The 22,320-nt window shown below is 43.3% G+C and overlaps 1 protein-coding gene across 7 annotated transcripts in view; it reads left to right on the top strand.

The window, feature by feature from the left end:
* Positions 1 to 22,320, top strand: part of TRIO (trio Rho guanine nucleotide exchange factor) — a 374,188-nt gene that overhangs the window by 163,931 nt on the left and 187,937 nt on the right. For all 7 annotated transcript variants that reach the window (XM_036896706.2, XM_057496255.1, XM_036896708.2 and 4 more), the window contains exons 3-7: positions 1,307 to 1,421; positions 6,903 to 7,095; positions 9,543 to 10,055; positions 11,549 to 11,671; positions 15,965 to 16,156. In XM_036896706.2, coding sequence (XP_036752601.2) covers positions 1,307 to 1,421; positions 6,903 to 7,095; positions 9,543 to 10,055; positions 11,549 to 11,671; positions 15,965 to 16,156 — 1,136 coding nt within the window. The remainder of the gene's footprint in view (positions 1 to 1,306; positions 1,422 to 6,902; positions 7,096 to 9,542; positions 10,056 to 11,548; positions 11,672 to 15,964; positions 16,157 to 22,320) is intronic.

The raw sequence follows: 22,320 nt of genomic DNA, 5'->3' as shown, positions 1-22,320 counted from the left end.
CTGCATGTATTGGTAGCTATGACTTAATATTGTTCCCATTTAATACCTAACTTACTGGATTTATAAATAACACTTTCCTAGACTATGTGACTGAATAGTACTCTTGGGTCATTTCAAGTGCTCAGAATCAAAATTAAGTTGCATTACCATTTAGAGGTAATGTTAATCATCCTAGGAAATTATAAAAACCCATATTGGTAAAATGTTCTTTTTAAAATACCAACATCTTCTGCTGAATATTTTTTTGGCCTTTCTGAAAGGAAAAAAATCTGTTTTGTTGTTTTTCTTAGTGTGCTTGTTTTTTAATTCTATCTCTGCTGACAAGAAAAACAAGATCAAATCATTAAGACTTTTGTATTGTGACTTGAAGTTTGAGATCTTACTGCTGTACTTCTGAAATGAGATGATACAGTTGTAAAACTGAATGAAGGCTCCACTTGGGAAGGCTCAGTTTTCTTTCTCTGTCATCTCTTCTGAAAACCCTGAGGGAAGTAGTGGAATATATATGCTACTTTTACCAAAAGGGTTCAGTGCTACCAGCAGTCTTCATTATGCTTTATGTTTATGTAGAAGACATTCTTGCCTATCAAAGGCCAGTGATCTGAGATTTGTGCTTGGTATGGGATGCAATTTTCCTGAAGTCTTTAAGCTAATTTAGTTCTGCATTAAGATTCTTGCACGCCAGACATTTTTTTTTTTTGTAGGTGTGGCCTTGTGAGAGGGATTGGTAAAGCATGGCCCAGGGTCAGGTGCTGTCGCTGAGAGGGTGATGCGCGAGACCCCAGGTTACATAAAGTCTTGATCAACGTCAGGTTTGAGGAGCATTCCTGTCTTTCCTTTTACGACTTAAAGCCTAATTTGGTTGTTAGCAGAGAGAGAGAGCTTAGGATGCAGAGGAGGGAAGGAGAGGGGAGACATGGAAGGGAGAGAGAGAGAGGCTGGGAAGGTGTGAGGGGGACGTGGCTGTTTAAAGGGAGTGAAGCATGTGGACCTGAAAACTTTTTTCCTCCCCAAACATAAAGCTGAAGAAAGGAGGGAATACCTTGGAAGAAAAAGACAAGGCTTTCTGTGATGTCTTCCACGTGATGTGCACACTCACTTTTTCTTCAGAGTCCCAGAGGTGACACAGCTTGAGCAGGTCTCTGGAACAAGGACTTGCGCCTTCTGCGCGGCCCTTCCTGGCTGGGCAGCAACAGGGGTACAGCTCTGCGGGAGGCGTGGGTGGCGGCGTTGGGCTTTCAGTGGCATGTGGAGCCCTGTCTTCCCTTGCTTTTGTCTAAGTGTGTTGCAAACGTTTGTTTTTCAGGCGGCAGAGATAAGCGTGGAGGTCCCATTCTAACATTTCCCGCCCGCAGCAATCATGATAGAATACGACAGGAGGACCTCCGGAGACTCATTTCCTATCTAGCCTCTATCCCCAGGTAAGTGCCTTGTGCTCTCTGGCCTGTTACTGTTGTCACTGTTCCAGGAGACATGGCACCGTCCTCTCTAGAAACAGCTGACCAGTAGCTGGAATTCCAAGCAGACAAAGCAGCACAGAATTAAAATCATGATCTTCCTTCTTCTTTGCATTTTGTGACTGTTATGTCATATTTACAGCACCTCTGGATGCAAGGACAAGAAGGTGTGTGTTTCGGGTATAGAGCCTTGTGTGGTGGCAGTGAGGCTGGGAGGCCAGAGGCTGGGCTGTTAGGATGTGGTGCTGGCTGTGGGGAAAAAGCAGAGGTGTCCTTGGTGGTTCTGGTACCAAGATACATTCACTGGAACCAGAAATGGACTGCTTTTATGCTGAGCTTCCATTCCTTGAAAGTGTCTGTTGACTTGTCACGTGAAGATTATGGGGCATTAAAAATCCTACCGGCTAATATGCCAGGACATCCAGCTTGGGAACCCCCATAGTGGTAGTCAGGGAGATTTTTAGTGTGAATGCTGAAGAACACCAAGAATAGGCAAAGCCTTATTTTCCAGAGAGCCTTGAATGAGGAAGAGTAAAAGGGATTGGTCTCTGTGTGTACTTGAGGGGCTTACGATCTCTGTTTCTGCTCTACTGGAGTTTTGCTAGCTGGCTGCCAACTGATGAAAGAAATTTGCCCCTACATTAATCTCTCTGTTTACTTGTTCATATTATTTTTTGGGAAATAGAATAGCTGTGCCTGGAATGATGGCAGCTTCCAGTGAGAAAAAGTAGTGTTCATTCCAGGACACATGCTGCAGGAGGGCATAATGGATGGGAGGGTGAGGGCACATTTCCTAAGAGAGGAATAGGGATGCATAAAGCAAACTCGGTCCTGATGGAGGTGAGAGAAGACAGAAACTTCAAGGAGCACGTTATGCAGGAGAATAAATAGTATAGGTGGTCAGCAGCAGTGTAATGGCTGTAAAAGACTGAGTAGAATATACCAGGTCCGCCCCAGCCCATGGGCCCTGGCACCCCTGACTTAGGTAGGCTGACCCCAACAGGGAGGACAGTGGTGCCCATTTGTAACCCATCCTTCCTTGGCTGATAAAAGTCAGCTTTTGTTTTTGAGGGTCTGAGCTGCTGAGGATGCGGTTGGCTTTTCCTGTTTGGGTGGCCTTTATGGGAAGATGGTCACTTTGTGTCACTGTGACAAAGTGAGAGCCCTGCTTACACATATGGGAAAAGTTTTTCCCTTCCTCTTGGACTGTTGAAATGATGGAGCTGCAAAGAGTTTTAGAAGCGATATAGTACTCACTATTATAGATAACAATTTGTAAAGAGCAATGTGGTTGATAGCCAGCTCTTACTGAGCTCTTACCGTGTGCCAGGTACTGTGCTCCTCATGGAAGGAGGTACAGAAATACAAAGGGCAATGTAAAAAAAAAAATCCCTGCCATCCAAAATAATACTTGCCCCACAGTTTAATATAAAAGTTGAATTTGGTATTCATCCAGGTGATCTTTTAAAAGAGTATTTACATAATTACTTTTATATAACTTTGGCAACTTACTTTCTGGTTTTGAAATCTGTTTTGATTATAAGTATAAAAAATGTTTCATTTCATTGATATTGTCAAAAGATGAATTCAGGTGTTTTTAGATCATTCGGATGACCTGTTTTTTAAAAAAACATTTTTTTTGTCATGGATAGTGACAAGCACACACAGAGATAATCTAGCAAACACTCATATTCCTTTCATCTGGCTTCAACAGTGACCAAATTTTGACAGTTCTGTTTTTCTATAATTTTTCCCCCTGTAATGTTTTATAACAAATCCTCTCATTTCGCTTATGAATATTTAAATGTGTGGCGTGACCCTCCAGCTACTGAGCAGTTACTTCATTTCATTGCCTGGATTCGCTTTTGTATTTACAATTCCAAGTGACAGGAGGTGCCTTTTGCTTGTCCCTGGTTAATGAGCAAATAAGAGATGTGGGACGAACACATAAATGACGCGTTTGCCAATGATAATGCAGGAAGATGTCACAGTGGTCCCGATGGAGAGAAATGGCAACAAAATGAGTCCTCTGTGGGCACTGTGGGCCCACTCTGACCAGAAGGAGCCCTGCTGCCTCCAGTGAGCACTTGGCTGTGGGAGAGCTGTTTGTTTTAGCCAAACAGTAGGATCAATAGAAATCATCAGCAAATTGACAGTGTGTACATTATTTTGGACTTGTGGGTTTGCCTGTCCCTGGTTAATGAGCAAATAAGAGATGTGGGATGAACACGTAAATGACATAGAATAAATACAGTAATTTCCACCTTCCATATCGTTGCTTCTACTTTTCTTCAGTTATTTTCCTTTTAATATGTGCCAGACCTCTGCTAGAGCCAGATATCTTGTTTTTCTTCTGCGTGGTCTCTAGATGGTCTGTGTGAGTCTTACAAACGGGGCCTGTGGAGGCGAACATGTGATGCAGGCAGTGGTGACTAGTCTGAGCATTATTACTTGGGCCACCTTCCTTCCTTTCCCCCTTCCCTTGGAAAAAAACAGTTGGAGTAATAGAATGTTTTTCATAGCATTGATTTGCAAGGAAACTTTCCATTAAGTGTGTGTAGGAAAAACAAGTCACAGTGGACTTCTTGGCATAATTGTGATTCCTGCACAGTGATGAAAACAGCATCCATCTCAGTACACTACACCTCTAGGTATTTACTCATCTTGTTGCTTGAGTTGCGTGTATACTAACTGTGTTCTAGAACATTTTGCTTTCTTTAGAATGATTTATAGTAGCTAAATGGATGAACCACTTTCTCTTCTGTCACTGATGAAATAATGAAATATATTTTAATTTATTCATGAGCATTTATATAGAAAAGGCATTTTTTTTCTTTATCTAGGAACTAAAGAAAGAAGAAGTTCTCTTTTCCAGAGCCCTGCATTGGTTTTCTTTATCTCACAGATAGAGGGGGAGGCTCTCGGGCAAAACTGCTCACCGAACTGGTAAACAGGCTGCCCTTTGCAGTGAGCAGTGTCTCTCCCATGGAGCACTGGCTTGGAGCCCGTCTGCGGGCAATCACACATTCATCAGCTGCTCATGAATATAACCAAGGTTGAGGGTGTTTGCAAACCACTGCTTTTGCACTAACTTCTGGCTTTTAACTTTATGAGGACGGATGGATAGACAGGCCGCGCACTCCCAGGCCAGCTAATGTGCTGTTCCATTACTTGGGAAGTCACTGGGTGTAATGGCTTGATTGTGGAAGAAGGTGAGTAGTTAATCCTTCTGTAAGCTGTGCGAGCTCAGGGCACTTTTAGGTTGTGCTGTCCTCCAGCTTGTTCCTGTTGTTAAGCCTGGAGTTACTCAGGATTCCTTTTAAGCTGCTTTCAAGTGGAGGGTCTTTGTAGTTTTATGTACCTGCTGTGCAGGCTATGTGGAGAGAGACCAGCTGCCAGAGGATTTATCCTGATAGGATGGAGACTGAAGCGTCAAGTGCAGCCTGCAGACATTAGCCAATAAAACAATAAAGATATCGCCATGCTTTATAGTCTCCTGTCTTTGGGGCTTAGCAGCCGAATATGAATCTGCAGTAGCATGCCTCCAGCTCAGGTGGTCTTTCCTCAGGGCCTCTGGAGCCTGAAGTTCCTATTGAGTAGATACTTGCCAGACTGTGCACAGTTTGCCGCTCAGATTTGTGAAGAGGCCTGTGGTGTGCCCCAATATGTGGCCCAGGACCTGCTTGGTACTTGCGAGGGGAAGAGTGATCGCCTGAGGAGGGTGTGAGCCAAGCGTTGACTCCTTCTCAGTTCATGCTTGTGTAGAATTAGTTAGCGGAAGTTAATCAGAGTTTTCCTAGCAGGTTTCCGCATTTGACTGGTAATAGGCAGCTGGATCAGTCTGTTTTTTCTTGATAGCTTTCAACACCTTTCTCCTAGAACTGTGAGCCTCCCTCTCCCTGGCTGTCACCAGAAGTTTTTGGAATGTTTGTGACGTGCTTCTTACACGATGTAGTTGTCATAGGAACTTTATATCTGTGAACCTTGGAATACCAGTTACACTGATGGTATAACTCAAGACAAGGAAAAATTGGTGTGTGTTTCTGTGAGTGAGAGAGGAAGAAGAGAGTTGGGGAGTGGGGGAGAAGGTACAGGGTAGAGGGTAAGAGAGAGCATGAAATTGGTTTTAATTTTGACTTAAAATATTTTTGGCTTTTTACCATCACTTAGTGATAGCAATTAATATTCTGAGTTCTAAATTTAGGCTCATTTCTCAGGGTGATTACCTGAGGCCAAAAAATGTCAAATGTTCCCAAAGTGACTACTCACATTGGATAAAAACCTAAATTCTCATCAGGTGCTTATGAGGTCTTAGGTATGTTTCCAGAGCCCCTGCAGGCAGTTGTTATCTGGGAAATCCCTGGCACCACATGAGCAGCCTGCATGGACTGAACTGGACATGAGGCCATCATGTAACAGGATTAGGGTTGTTCTTGAACCTAAGGCGGTTCTGAAGCCATCACAAAATCTTCCATGTGTAATGCTGGTTACAACCAAGTGGGACGCTGGACCTTCAGCCTGTGTTTAAGGATGCTTTGACTCTTGTTTTTTATTTATTGGAGAAGTGTATTACATCTGGTTACTGCGTACTCAGGGGTTGAGGTCTAATGAAATCAGTCATATTGCTTCATCAAGGTCATTCTTAGGAGAAACTGGCTTTTTTTCTTTGTTCATTCATACTGCTAGAATGTGGAGAGGAAGGATGGGTCTCAGCACTGCCTTGATTTGTACTCAGGGTCACTGTGCCACCACCACAGTGGTTGGGCCATCAGTGCCACCCAGTGAGGAAGACAAATAAATCTCAGCATCACCGTGAAAACAGATTACCCAGAGGCCCTCCCCCAGAGGGGCCAGGGACACATTCGGAGAACCCCTGAGACAGCATAAGGCCCGGGACAAGATGCAGGGAATGTGAAGATGTCCTGCCATTGTCAGCGTGCTGCTGGGGGTGGCTGTGCCCCCGTCCCATGTGCCCCTGCCCACTCAATGTCACCATCTGTCTCTGCTCAGTGCTCACCAGGGACCTTCCCTATAATAGTTATTAGGCAGTTTGTATACAGACTATTAGTTAATACAGAAAAGACGAGAAATGGGTGGGGTGGTCATTGTTTTCTCCTAAAGAGAAATGCAGAAGTTGCAAAACCGTGAATAAAAATTTAAAATTTAAAGGTTGTTGGAGTTGACCCCTGTCACTGCTCTCGATGGGTGTGCAGTCAGATTCTGTTCTTTCAGGACATGGAGGGTGAGACAGTTTGATCCTGCAGGTAAGACCTCTGCTCTTCTCTCTGCTTCCTTCCGCCTCTGCCAGCTGCCCCCCTGGCCTGAAGGTAGCAGCCCAGGGATGTCGGGATGAAGGAGGCAGAGTTGGCCCCACTCAGGGGGCACTTGGACCAGGGAAAGTGGCAAGAGTGACACGGGTCAGGCCTGTTTTTTCTTTGTCTCTAGTGAAGAAGTCTGCAAGCGAGGATTCACAGTGATCGTGGACATGCGCGGGTCCAAGTGGGACTCCATTAAGCCTCTGCTGAAGATACTGCAGGAGTCCTTTCCCGGCTGCATTCACGTTGCTCTGATAATCAAGCCGGACAACTTCTGGCAGAAGCAGAGGACTAATTTTGGCAGTTCTAAATTTGAATTTGAGGTAACTTCCACGTGTAGCCAGACCGACTAAACCAGTAGGTGTGGTTTATTAAAAGCTGACTCTCCCCTCACCATTTTAGGCTGATAATAGGTTCTTAAAACCACATATTAAATGGGAACTGCATAGCTTACATACATATGATGTGTAAAAGTAAACTAACAAGTCAGTTTGCTGATTGCATGGTTCTACCCGGGGCGGGCTTAGATTTCAGCTCTCCTTTGGTTCCGGGCAGTGGGGCTGCTAAGGTGTTCGACTGCACCTCAGGAGAAGCCTGTTGCCTCTTTCTTCACTTGATGAAGAGCTTCCCCAGTCACACAAAGGGCTTTATGTGGCTTCAGGTCCATTATCACTGCCTCAGCCTTGGGAAGAAGGGAATGTTAGGGAGAAATATCCAACATCAAATTCCCTGAGCTAAGATGCAGAAGAGACCGAGTTTGCGTCCTGTTCTTGGCCATGGAGAGAATGGTCTGTCATGTATTTCATGTATCAGGTCTCTCATTTATGAAAAGGAAGATACTCCTGTAAAAACTGTGCAGAGTACTGAATTCAGTTAGCACATAAGGTCCCTGTCTTAAAGAGAGTGTAAAAAACAAGCCTCAAGTGCCAACTTACCTTCCTTTCCACTGTAAAGCTCTCCTCAGCCACCAAAGTTTTGACATGAGGCTTTGGTGCAGTTAGGCTAATGAGATGATTATGGGGAGGAAGTATTCTGGCCAGCTTGAAACTTGATTCATCCCATATTCTGTAATAACATTGAATATTTTCTAGTAATAAAACAATTTTTGGTTGACTAGATTACTTCTTGTAGCAACTGCCCAAATATTAGGTTTCTGTGAATGTAAACAGCAATAATAGTATTAAACACATCACACACATTAATTCTGAGGCATTATGTGACATATTACACTTTTCATTGTGTTTTCATGTGTGCATTACTTTCATTTTTAAGTCTCTTTCCGTGGTACTGATTTTCAACCTGAAATCTGAATTTAGTTTGAATTTGAATTTGAAACTACATTTGAGAGATTTAGGTGAAAGATGAAACCAGAATCTTTTGTCTTCATACACAATAAGAAAGACAGTTTATTAGGTCTTACTGTTTTCTCAATGTGGAATTTAAAGTGCGTTTTATTTAATTATGCCTTAAGCAAAAATCGTGGTTTGACAATATAATGTGCCCAAGTTTTGCTAATCTGACTTCAGTTTCTCCTTCTGGGCCTTTAAAGTCACCTCTACCAGGTCTTCTATTGAACTTGTCTGTGTGTTGTTCCCAGCCTCTCTCTCTGAAGTGATTGCTCCTATGGACGTTATTAAAAGTCCAAGCAAATGAGATGCGGCTGAGCCCACAGTCCCACTGCAGGCCCTATGCTGGGTTAGGAGGAGGCTGTCTCTGGCCCTGCAGCCTGGTGTGGGTCCCTGCGCCCACCCTCACAGAGATGCAGTTCTAAGGTTTTATAAGGCTGCAGGTGATAGAGGGCGGCTAAACCAGCCTTCCTCTGCTTTATCTTTTTGTTGGAGGCCATAAATCTTTTTCCTTTGCTTTTGTTTTTGTATTTATTCATCCCTCCTCACTGTGTTTTTCTTGAGGCCTGGGACTGATATTAACCCTTGCATACACCTGATAGGGAGAGTGAGGTTATGATTTCTTGCTTAGGTTGTAATTGACTAAAACTTTGTCATGGTTAGATTGGAATGTTGTACAGATTGGGATATACAGCACTTGAACTGCTCAGTCATGAATCAAATATTCCCTCTGTCTTCAGCTTTATGAAAAGTGCATCTGTAAGCTTTCTTGCTAACTCTTCTAAATTTTTTAAAAGTTGTTCATATCCTGTTACTTGCTGAGAGGTGGAAGTATGATAAGATCAGTGGCCTGGTTGGAGCAGTGTTTATCATTTATAAGCAGCCCACACATAAGTGTCCTTAGAGGGAGGGGTCACTTAACAGGGCTTTTTGAAGCCCACGACTATTTAGCTTGATGCAGATAGGCAATCCCTACAGAGTTTTCTGTGGGGACTGAGATGATAGAGTGGTGTGGATCAGAAAAAGAATGCATTGATAGAAGTGAGATTTCTGGATCATCTGCTTTGTACTTGCAATTTAAGGTATTTCCTTGCAGATGTGCCTAAGATAATGGGTTAACTTACACATTTTTGGAAAGGAATCTGATTTCTTCAGTTCTCATGAAATACGTAGGATTCTGTAATTTTAGGTACTCCAATTAACATATATGTTGCTGTACTGGATTTATCTTTCACTGAGTATACTGTTAATGTTTCTTTCATCTACATTTATTTTTTGGGGGGACAAGAACAAGGTATGTTATGTTTTCTATAAACAGATTGCTGTAAGTTTGAAAATCTGTGATGAAGCATTGCAAATTGCATTATGATAAGAACATATAAATTAAGTTCATCTTCTCATGCGTGATTTTTTTCCCCCTTAAGACAAATATGGTCTCTTTAGAAGGCCTTACCAAAGTAGTTGATCCTTCTCAGCTAACTCCCGAGTTTGATGGCTGCTTGGAATACAATCATGAAGAATGGATTGAAATCAGAGTTGCTTTCGAAGATTACATTAGCAATGCAACCCACATGCTCTCTCGGCTGGAGGAACTTCAGGACATCCTCGCTAAGAAGGAGTTGCCTCAGGATTTAGAGGGGGCTCGGAATATGATTGAGGAACATTCCCAGCTGAAGAAGAAGGTGATTAAGGCCCCCATAGAAGACTTGGATTTAGAGGGACAGAAGCTGCTCCAGAGGATTCAGAGCAGTGACAGCTTTCCCAAAAAGAACTCGGGGTCGGGCAACGCAGACCTGCAGAGCCTCATACCCAAGGTGTCTGCCATGCTGGACAGGCTGCACTCAACACGGCAGCACCTGCACCAGATGTGGCACGTGCGGAAACTGAAGCTGGACCAGTGCTTCCAGCTGCGGCTGTTTGAGCAGGACGCCGAGAAGGTAAAAGGGTGGGGACGGGGACACACGTGAGTCTGGAGGGAGGCTGCCTGGGTTGGTGGGCCCAGCAGCCCAAGAAAGGCAGAGAGGAAGGTGTGGGAGGAGAGATGCTCCTGGCATTGTGGGGAACCAGCAGGTAGCTGTTGGAGATCCCACTGCATCGGCTGTCTGATTTTTCTCACAGTGCAATGCAATGCTACTTTAGAAACTGTGAGTTATTAGTTACTGCTCTGCTAGTTTGGTTTAGAATGTCATTCATTTTCAATTGAAAGAGTGAAAATTTTATAGGATTATGTTATTGGAAACAATAATTATGTATGTATGTATTTTGCTGATAACTGTTCTTCCACTCATACAAAGCCAGTGACAGAACACCATTCATATCTGTTACTGAGTAAGATTTTAAAATAAAAGACAATGCATTAAAAATTATAGCTTCTGGGAAATACAGGCAGTAATTACGTATGGTCTCATGTATTAATCTTGTGCTCCAGACACACCAACTGGTCAAAGTGAATTCTTATCAGTCTTAGCAATGTGAAAACAGGACACTTATTTATAGGAATGTGTTCCAAGCCATGTCCATAGATGAATCGATCACTTTTAAGTTGAGCTCACTGAATTTTTTTTTTGTGGACTGATGAATGTTTTATAGTAAAGTAAAAAAACTGCAACAGGAATCTTTGGTAGACAAGGACCTTGTAAACTATGTGTATTCAGTACTATTATTTGGGAAACTTTTAACATACCTGTTTGTGTACTTATGATTTAAGTAGTGCCTTACCAAGCTCACTAGGAAAACTGCCTTTCAGTTACTAAAAAAACAGAAGACTCTGGGATTCCATCTAGTTGAGGTCATGGGAGCTGTTCTATTGGTCAGTCATGTCTTTCTCCTTAAATGTCTCTTTTGTGAACAATGTAATTGACATCCTTTTCCAAGTAGCATCTGTGTTGAACCATAAGAGAGATGTCATCATTAACTTTTTTTCCCAATCCATTTTATTTTTATGGTACATTCTATTGTTTACATTTGCCATGGGTTTTTTATATACATAATATTTATATACAAACATACACTTTCTGCACTAAAGGGCATGATCCTTTAGTCACTGGAATTACTGTCAGTAGTCTGTGGGCAAAACCCATCCAAGACCTGTAAATCCCTAATTTCACCTAGCAGGTCTTCAGCAAGGGGGGCACATTTGCAAGTCAGAAGAGTAGGGTTTTATTTAGCCCCAGGGATTTGGGTATCTCTCTTTACCTGTCTGCTGCTTAATTCCTCATCTGTCAAAGAGGCACAGAAGGTAAGATTTTCCTGTAGATCCTGTCAGTTGGGAACTAGTGACTTTTTAGAAATCTAGAATCACCTGGCCCAAATGCTTGAGAGGTTGTCAGAAGAAGGATGCTGCCTTTTGTTGGGTTGGCCCCACTCTTGGGCCTGTGTCAGTCATGTCTCTTTCTGGAGTGATTCCAGATTGTCTCTTTCATTCCGGTAGATGTTTGACTGGATCACACACAACAAGGGCCTGTTTCTGAACAGCTACACTGAGATTGGGACCAGCCATCCTCATGCAATGGAGCTTCAGACGCAGCACAACCACTTCGCCATGAATTGTATGGTAAGATACGTCAGGACGGATGCATCCTGCACGTGAAAGTATCTTAGCAAGCGGAGGTATTTACACAGGTCACGTCTCAGCACTTTGCCAGGAGGCCCTGTGGGGCCTTCAGAGTTAATGACTTGGTGGTAGCAGTTAACCTCTGAGTGTGAGTTCTGTGTGTTAGCAGCATCTAAATGGCTTGTTTTAAGTTCTAAACAAAAATGAAGACAAACAAACCATTGAAACTTGAGCCAGTTACTTGGCCAACACAATATGCATCATTCTGCTGCCAGCTCTTGGGTTGTGCCTCTTTGGAGCCTGCGCAGGCTCTGGAATTGCTTCTCAGAGGCTGAGTCAGGGTCCTGAACAGGCCTGCTGTTTTGCTGGCTGCCTTCACAACAAAGTCATATGCCAGCCTGCTGCTTACCTCAGTGCACATTCCTGATCTTCTAAAACAGGAGATCTCCTTCCAAGTTGAACTGACGGACTGGGGTCTGGACGCCAGCCTTGCCTGGAATCCACTGGCTCTCTGAGGTTGATTTCTTTGACGCCCTTGGCCTGTGGTGACCAGGTGGGGGTTGCCGTAGGACAGCACCTCCCCCGCCGCCAACAACAGTAAAATGAATTTTAGTAGCATTTCTATTACATTTTTGGAGTTCATATAACTAAAATAAAAGGTTTTGTTTTTCTAAGGATACATGGTTCCTTCTGTAGAGACTGACCCCCTCTTCAGGGACAGGGAGTTTCCGTCCGGCCTTGGAGCCACCTCCAGGAGAAGAGCCCTTCCTGGGTCTGAGGACGCTTCCTACAGGGCATCAGAGCAGTGTGAGGGGAGGGTCTTTGTTTGACTTAACTCAGTGAGATGCCATTTAATTAAAGTTTGGTGCTCCAATTTAGGTATTTTCAAAGATAAAATTTATCAGAAAGTTCTGTATACACATCAAAAAAGTTTGATACCTGTTCTAGAGTTTGAGTAAGAGTGTTTCTGGTTGAAGTTATCAAACCTAGGCATAGATAAGGAAAGCTGAAATGGTAGCTTTTGGGAGAAGCTTCTTAGAATTTCTTTGTAAAAAAATTCCTGTCAATTTTTCAAAATATTCTAGGCTAATGGCAAAAGGCACATTCAGCACACTGTCTCACATACTTTAAAAAACTAGAAATACTGAGATCTATTTTAGAAAAATTAGAACAGAAAATATACCCAATATACTCCCACCCCTCAGCATTATTAGGGATGGATTTAGGACTCAAAAGAAGCAGGTGTGGGAGTTGGAAGTGTAGGTCTCTGATCCTGACGCTCCGTTTACCATGTGACCTATTCTCTCTGAGCCTCGGTGTCCTAGTCTATAAGGTGGGGATAATGCCTACCTTCCATGGTGTTACATTATTTTTACTTGGTCTGTGTATACAAATACTAAACATAGTACTGAATGCATAGTTGTGCTTGATAAATGGTAATTATTATCAGTGATGAGGGGTATTATGATTGGTATGCATGGTGTGGGTGGGGTCACGGGGAAGACAGTGTAGCACAGAGAAGACAAGTAGTGAATCTGTGGCATCTTACTACACTGATGGACAGTGACTGCAGTGGGGTATGGGGGGAACTCGATAATATGGGTGAATGTAGTATCCACAATGTTTTTTATGTGAAACCTTCATTAAGAGTGTGTATCAATTATACCTTAATAAAAAAAGTATTTTTAAGTAAGAAGCTTATAAAAATATGAGTGTGAGATCTTGGCCTTTTTTTTTTTTGTTTTTTTTTAGGTTTTAGTTTATTTTTTAATTTCTACAATTACTTCACAATTACAATTTTAATTTAAAAAGAATGTGATAGCCCTGGGCTGTGCTGGGTGACACCTATTGGGAGTCCTTTCCCATTCTTTGTCCTCAACACCCCTATGAATCCTGGCTGTCTGTCCAAGGCCCTTATTTAGCAGAACAGGACCTATTACCCTTCAGTCCTTCCTTGTACTGTCTTCACTGTTTTAAACATTTTTTGACAAAGAAAATGAAAATTAAAATATCACTATGCAAAGTTGACTATCTTTAAAGGAAGATTATTAAGGGATACTGGCAATTATGCTCATTTTAGTATCACAGATCCTTTAAAGCTATGGTGAGAAGAACCTAGGCATAGGTACTTTTAATGCAGGGACTTGTGCACTGCCCTGTTGCGTACAGGTGGCTGACTGTGGCCACATGCCACTGTGTCCTTTGTGCTGTGAGTGATGGAGATACGGGAGATGTGACCCGCAGACCGTGCTCTCCATTCTAAGGGCTTGTCTCCAGATCCTCACACAGGGTCCCTGCTTCTGCTCTTCCTGACAGACCTTTTGGTTGATGCTTCTCTTTAAGGGTGGAGAGAAAGCAAAAATTAGCCAGTCTAGTCCTGTCACTTGAGAGAGATACCTTGCTTGAGAAGGGGAGACATCGCTTTCGACTTAAAGAATGCTGGTTAGGGCATCGGAGCCACGTGAGCCCAGGAAGGCATTCCCCCACCGACCGTGGCATCAGCGGGCTGTCACAGCCTGACAAAGTGTCCTTTCTCCCTGCCACTTTAGGCACCAGACATCTGTTAGCTGGTTCAGGCTGTGAAAGTAAATCAGCAGCTGTGCTCTGTGGCTGTCTAATCCCAGATAAAGGCAGCTTCACCTAGTTTAGGTTTGGGGCAGAAGTGGAGGAAGAATGAATAATAGAAGGCCAGGAGAGAATGAACAAGGGAGTTCTTGAGGACGCTTACTTGGGTGGCTGCAGATGAGCTGCCAGTGAAGAGGCTGGTGGGGGGGCGGGGGTCCAGGGGCCAGGCAGTGGGAGGTTGGCCCAGAGGACCACAGGGGCATGAGGGTGTACGAGAGTTGGGACAGGTTGGGGAATTAGATTTGGAGAAGCAGAAAGTGTGTGCAGGCTTCGGGGGACCCATCGAGGGGTGCAGTGTTGCCCGGGGCTGCGGAAGGTACGCGGTGCCCTCCCTTTTTTGCTGTCCTAGGGCCCTACAAGGAGATTGAAGGTGAAAAGGGAAATACCATAGTGAGACCCTGTTCTGCAGTAAAAAGTTCATTTTTTTTTAAGACTCACACTTTTGCTTTTTTTTTTTCTCTTACCCTTTCATTTATTTTTTTATTTTTTTACTTTGGTATCATTAATCTACAATTACATGAAGAACATTATGTTTACTAGGCTCCCCCCTTCACTAAGTCCCCCCCACATACCACTTCACAGTCACCATCCATCAGCATAGTAAGATGCTGTAAAATCACTACTTGTCTTCTCTGTGTTGTAGAGCCCGCCCTGTACCCCCTCCACATTATACATGCTAATCGTAATGCCCCCTTTCTTTTTCCCGCCCTTATCCCTCCCTTCCCACCCATCCTCCCCAGTCCCTTTCCCTTTGGTAACTGTTAGTCCATTCGTGGGTTCTGTGATTCTGCTGCTATTTTGTTCCTTCAGTTTTTCTTTGCTCTTATATTCCACATATGAGTGAAATCATTTGGTACTTGTCTTTCTCCACCTGGCTTATTTCACTGAGCATAATACCCTCTAGCTCCATCCATGTTGTTGCAAATGGTAGAATTTGTTTTCTTCTTATGGCTGAATAATATTCCATTGTGTATATGTACCACATCTTCTTTATCCATTCATCTACTGATGGACATTTAGGTCACACCCTTGTTTTTACAGTAAACTGATGGTCTTGAAGATAGGCATTTGCACCGAGTAGAAAAGCTTGATTTAAAGTTTGAACACAGCATTGTTCTGCTTATGCCCCAATTCATATTCCTCAGAGAAAGTGGATCCATTTACAGAAGGTTTTCTGATGGCACCAGAAGGGTGGCTTGGGCTCTTGTAGAAAGGAGAGCTTGTTTCACACAGAGCAGCCTGTGGTTGCTGAGGACATAGTTTGTAGTTTCTGGATCCCAGTTACAAACTTCAGTGTTGGGCTCCTTCAGTTCTGGGTGACTGCTTGTTGGCAGGCTTACCATCTGGACCCTGTTCAGGATTGGAAGCCACAAAGTGAGTAATGGTATATTTGTGTGCACCCACTCGTGTGTGTGATTGCTCTGTGCCTAATAATATGCCTTTCATCTAGTTGATTTGTAGTTTTGCAGTTTTAAAAATAAAGATTGAAACCAATACTTAGAGTTTATGGAAATCCAGATTGCAATATGTATATTATGATTTACCAGGTGATTCTGCTGTTAAAAATATAATTTTAAGGTTAGTAGGCCATGCTTGAGAAGATGCCACCCTTGGAAGTGTCGTGTCTCCCTTCCCCTAATGAGCCCTCTTTTTCTGCCCCTTGCACAGAATGTGTATGTAAATATAAACCGCATCATGTCAGTGGCAAATCGCTTGGTGGAATCGGGCCACTATGCCTCCCAGCAGATCAAGCAGATTGCAAATCAGCTGGAGCAGGAGTGGAAGGCGTTTGCGGCAGCCCTGGATGAGCGGAGCACCTTGCTGGACATGTCCTCCATTTTCCACCAGAAGGCCGAGAAGGTCAGTTCCTGGGCCCCCACTGTGCCAGATGGGGCCCAGAGCACTTTGTCCTCTGCCAGTACCTCCCGACATGTGGCCAGATTCTGGAGGCCTTTTGTGGGGCACTTACTGTGCTTCAGAATCTGAGCTCTGGAGTTAGTCAGCTGTGAGATCAAACACCAGCATTCCTACCTCTTGCTGTGCAACCTTAGGCAAGTTCTTAAACTCTCAGTGTTTATTTCTTAGTTTTCTCAGTGTAACGTGGAAATATAAGAATCTACTTGAGAGAAGTCTTTTATCATAAGATAATTTGAGTTAGGCGCCCTGCACCATGCCTGATACATACAGTAAGTACTGATGACTGGCAGCCGCTGATCCTCTTCCTCCCTCCTTCTCCTCTTGCTCCTCCCTAGCCCCTAGTATTCTAAATAGGATGATTTGGCAACAAGGAACAGAATGCCCAACTCTTGGGAAAAACTCACATTCATAGGGATCTACACTGATGCTTCAAAGAAAGAAATTGTATCTCTTGAATCTAGAAATAGTCTCTGTTGAGGCTCGAAGTCAGTGAAGGTAAGACAGAGGCCCCAGCTTGCCTGGGTTTGGGTGAGGCCACTGGAATGTTGCATGAGATGCTAATTACTAGTGGCCTCAACTCCAGAAACCTTTAAGTGTGAAGCAAGAGAGGAAACTGAGTGGAATATAAAGAGAAAATAGATCTTAATCACCACATGTGAAAGCTGTGAGAAGGTACTTACGGGTTGCTGTAGTGAGATTTTTCTTCTGCTCCTAACTGTATGCATTCAACCCTTTTATGATAAAAGGTGAAAAGGAGCCCGGACATAAAAACTTCTTTTTTTTTTTTGAGTAAAGGAACCCCTTTCAGCATGAAACAAACAGCACTGCCCACATGACTCTTTGGCCACCTCTGGTCCCTGTCATTGTCCAAGGTTGCAGTGTATCATTCTCTGGATGCCCCATGACTGGGCAGATGAGCTGTCCCACACACGTGTAGTCTGGACTAACATAGTATGGGGTGCAGCAACCCCTGGAGTGCAGATGGGGAGCGGGCTCCCAGAGAGGTCCGCTCAGGTGATAGGAATAAATCTGAAACAGGACAAGCTGCTTGGGTGAATGACAGACAGTCTGAAGCATAACAGCACATAGGGAAAATCTATTTCATAAACGTGGCAGGATGCAGAATTGTAAATAAACACGGAAGATGAACTGCTGTTCTGGCCTTCCGAAAAAATAATCTGGAAATGTGGGTGCCATGGGGCATTTTCCCCCAATGTTTTATTACAAAAAATTTCAAACATGCAGCAGAATTGAAAGAGCCTAGGGTGTTTTTATTTGGATAAAATGAATGGCTATAAATTATGGATGTGAAGGAAACTAAGCTGGGTGAATACATCATGGAACAGAATTTCATGGGCTCTGTGCATGTCCAGGGGCCAGAGAAGACAGGTAGAGCTTCAGGACAGAGGGGCCGGATGAAGTAAGAGCCCTTGACTCGGGCAACTGAAAGGTGCAGACAGGCATTAGGGTATCTTCCCAAAGTGTTTCCTTACTCACAAGTAAAAATATGTCGTGTCTTCTCCTTCACTGAATAAAAGCAAGATCCTTAAAATTCGAATGCATGGAGGAAGCTCACATCTACTAAGTAGGTTTCCTCTTCCTAGAAGAGGAAAGGGTCAACTTTGTTCCCTTTTTAAAAATGCTTTGCCTTTTTAGTGGTGTTTTCAGAGGCTTAATAGGGAAAAGGCCTGAAGCATGGATATGATAAATTAAGTTTCTGCCATAGCCCCCCTCCAGCATTCTCATTAAGAATTTAAATCAGAAGGGGGTGGAGGGCTCTAGTGTGAGATGCTGTGGTCAGTGATCTTACTGAAGGCAGCAGCCTTCGCTGTAAGGATCACAGTTTCCATCAAGGGAGATATGTGCCATGAGCCTCCCAGCCCCCTGCTCTGTCCCTATGGTCGTTCCTGCGTCAGTATTGGCTTGTGGTTTGAATGTACATACATTTTGAGGTTTAGACTAGATGAGAGTGGTGTTCTGTAGATGTCACGGATTCGGAAGACATCTCACCCTCACATCCTCTTCTCCAGCGAAGGGATCAGAATGATGAATTCACACAGTCCAACCACAGTGTCTGGGGTTTTGCCAGTGGATGGTGTTCAGGCTCCAGCCATCCCTTCTTTTGGTCATGTGACATATTCGCTGGGCAGTCCCTTTATATTAATGAGCTTCTATAGCAAATGTTATTAAACTTACATTTTTATAAAACAAAGAATTAAAGTGACTTGATTTCACTACACCTGAGATTCTCCAATTTTTACTGTTTAAAATAAAAACAATCTAGAGCTATACTGTCCAGTATGATAATCGGTTACCACCTATGGCCATTAAAGTTACTTAAATACAACATATTAATGAAATTTAAAAATAGAATTAAGTTAAAGTTCACTTCCATAGCCATAATACCCACATTTCGTATGCTCAAGAGCAGCATGTGGCTAGTGACTGCTGCACTAGACAGAGCAGACACACATTTCCATCCCTGCAGGAGGACCTGTTAGTGCCAATAGCGATTCACCTTCCGAACCAGAAATCTGGTCATCTCATTGTATCTGACTTTAAGAATCTCTATAGTTTGAAAATAGCCAAAAATAAAGTAACCAGCATTTGTGTAGTTCATTAAAATTTACACAGGTCTTCAACAAAAAAAACCTCATTTCGTCCTCAAATCAGCCCAGTGAAGTAAGACGGGGCTTGTGGCACTCTGTTCCACGTATTCTATCTGGGGAGTGCTTTGACCGTGCTAAGACTCTTGAGGTCTATGGCAGTCTTTAGTCCTTTCACAAGTAAAGTACTTAGATTAATAATCCTACTAAGTTTCACTTTCCATAAAAAATTTTAGAAGTTACATTTACTGTAAACACAACTTACCATACTTCACTATCTACATAATTTTGTCATATGTCTGGGTTGAAATTCAGAGCAAAATAGTATCACTTTTGAATTTCTAAGGCAATTAACCCACGTGTGATTTCTCCCATTTTCATGTTTCACTTTATTAAAAGCATAGGCCCGATTCTCATCATAAAACAAAAACAAGATTCTCATGGAGTAGAAAGGAATTGGAATAAAAATATATATATATAAAGAAAAAGGTATTCAAGAAAGCAGATCTAAAGTGCTTATAGGGAGCACCGGCCTGCTTTGGCTCAACCTGGACCTGTCTCAGCGTCTCTCTGCTGGTGCTGTCACAAGATGCTCCCTCCCTCCTGTGACTGCCTGGGCGGAGAGGGAGCCCATCACCTTGGAGAAACTAGGAAAAGTGTGTTGATTACAACTCAGGAAGTGGAAATGATGAAATAAAAAGTAGGGTAACATTTTCTAGAAGTGAAAACAGAAAACAAGGAAACTAAGTTGGACTTGATGTATCCGTATATCTATTTTATAAATATATGTGAATTTTCAACCAGTCTTTATTTTTCAAAGAGGAGTAAGTCCCTCTAAATGCACATTTTATCAAGTCACATTCTAGGGAGTCTGTCTCTTTGTCTCCTAAATTGGGCTAACCACCTGCTCAGCTGTGGCTTCGTCACAAGCTGGCAGTGGAACTAGAGGTGGGTAGGAGTGGAATTCACTAGCTGCTAGGATCCCACCTCGGGTGGTGGGAGGCAGAGTAGGCCAGGGGGCCAGCAGCTCCCAAATTGGAAGCCCACTCAACCAGCAGATGGAGAGCAGTGGGATAAGTGTGGGTGAAAATCTGTTAATTAATGACTGAGGCTCTCTTGTTTAAAGCTGTATGTATTCATCACTCTTCCCCAATCCAGGCTTGCCTCGATTTTGCAGACTGGCTGCCCCAGACTCTTTCATCTATTTAGCAATAATTTTACAAAGTCACTATCCTGCCACTTATCAGGGACCCCAGTCCTTAGCTGGCTCCTGATTTGAATTCACGGAAAAGCATTGAATTCTCTTGCACTCTCCTGTCTTTACCCTCAGGCCAGCCAGATGCCATGTGTGCAGATACTTGGGTCTAATGAGGATTTAAAGTGTCAGAGACTAAACTGGCTGCTCTGATTGCAGTAGAGTACAGGAGCCACCCTCTGTTCTTGTCTTTTACAGAGCGCCAGGCTCTGTGCTAGACATATTCCCCCATTGTCACCATCTTAGACTGTGTTTCTCAAGATGATAATAGGTGTATGTTGGGGGAAGAGTGTGGCCAGAGAAATCTGGAAACTGGCATGCCAGCTCCCCCATCCCCCAATTCCACTCTGCACACTATCATATTAAAGACTCTAATAGGATCTATTTTATTGAATTTCTGGCTCCAAACTTGACCCCAGCATGCCTTTTCTTTGTGGGACACCTGTTAACAACCACCTCCTCAGCTCTCTGAATGAGGACTGGTGTTCTCGTGGCCCTGGGTGCAGACCCTTTGGGTGTTAGCCTTTCAAAGTGTTCGGGACCTGGAACTCGCCCTTTGGAGTCTAGGGTCGCTATCTCATCAATAAAAGACGAAAATTGTGGTGGTGCTCAGGTTGTCTAAAACCATAGACAGGTTTATTTCCATCACTGGGATGTATTGTAACCCAGCGAACTTAGATGTGCAGACTCCTTCCTCCACACGATTTCCACCTGGCAAGCCTTCCTTCCCTGTGTGTTTAGAACATGGCTGCAGTTTTTCAGCTGTGTATATAGTCAGTACCCTCTCAGGATACTTTAAGAAATAATAAGTTACTCTTACTACAGGCATATATAAAACTACTCTAATTTACTTTCTCTTTACTGGTTGCTTCAAAAATTGGAGTTGAATATATTTTGATAATTTGGTACAGTGATACATTAGTCTGATATTCCTGATTATTATGAAGTATTATATAACTAAAACTTATCTTCATCTTGTCATAGCAGAAGCATTTTAGCCTCTTTGGACTGTGTTGTGACTCGGCTTTGTGTTGGGCTATTGTAGTGGCCAACGTACAGCAACAGTTACTTGCTGATGTGACCTGATGGTTTATTAATGACCTTGGTTAACCTCAGTCAGTTCATATTTGGAAAATGTTTACAGTAATCTAGTACTTGGTGGTAAACACAGTAATGGAAGAAGATAGACTTTGAGAAGTAGAGATTGAGAATATTCAGCACCATGAGCCTGGCCTAATTGGCGTGTATAGAACACTCCACCCAAGGAATACTTTAAAGTAGATCTAGGTAGTCATGCTTGCATATATGCAGAGGGGAAGAGGTGTGACGTGACTTGATGATTACTTCCATTGCCTTGATGGTGTGAGGAAGGCGTCTAAGGGAGGGTAATACAGCTGTCCCCTGAGCTTGCTCTAGTTTGTCATGTTTGAAGCCATCAGATGCTATAAGGCGACACATAATCCTGTCTGAAGTAGTTTCAAGCTCTAGGATTTGCCTACAGATATTTTTATAAGCCAATACATTAATGATAAAAGTATTTCTTATAAATAGTTATTACTTGGGTAACTTGTCTATTTTAAGTTCCTGAAAATGTCATCAATAACTGGGAGGTCATTCTCATGTATATTTTAAGAGAATCATAGCATAATTTCCTGCCTGGCAGATGAGTCACCCCATTTTAAAATGTCACCTTCTGCAATCCTGTTGAGTAGAAAGATGGCAAAGAATTGGAGTGAGCACTGAAATCCAGGGCAATGTGTTTGGGTCTGTTTGGCTTAACTGAATTAGAGTCTTTTCATTGGGCCTCCATTGCTTGCTTTTGACACTTGACTGTGATGGATACCGCTAGCCTCTCCCTAGGAAATTTGGCAGTGATTTCTCAGCTATTGATGAATCCCGAGCTTGTGGGGATGGCAGTGGAGAAAACCAAGGCAAGCTTGGAACAGTGGTCAGCAGCCTGGACTGCCAAGGAGGCCGTCCTCATTGGTGTGCGAGGTGGCAAAGCCCGTGTGGCTCCGCAGCACCAGCCTTCCCTCCGGTGGGCACAGCTGAGGAGTTGGGCATCCTGCACTTGGCCTCCTTTTCATTCCTGTGTGCGTCTGCTTTTAAAAAGGTAGAAGAATGGGCCAGCCGCTCTTCTTACTGTGATTTCAGCTATCTCTGGCTTTCTGTTAGCATTTCAGCATGAAAGGAAAGCAGGCAGACTGGACCACGGCTGCTGCGAAGGCTGCCGTCCTGCTGAGGCC

The sequence above is a fragment of the Manis pentadactyla genome, chromosome 2 (genome assembly GCF_030020395.1).
Source record: "Manis pentadactyla isolate mManPen7 chromosome 2, mManPen7.hap1, whole genome shotgun sequence".
Classification (NCBI taxonomy): Eukaryota; Metazoa; Chordata; class Mammalia; order Pholidota; family Manidae; genus Manis; species Manis pentadactyla.
The sequence above is the reverse complement of the archived record's forward strand: the minus strand, read 5'-3'. Positions and strand labels throughout refer to the sequence as shown.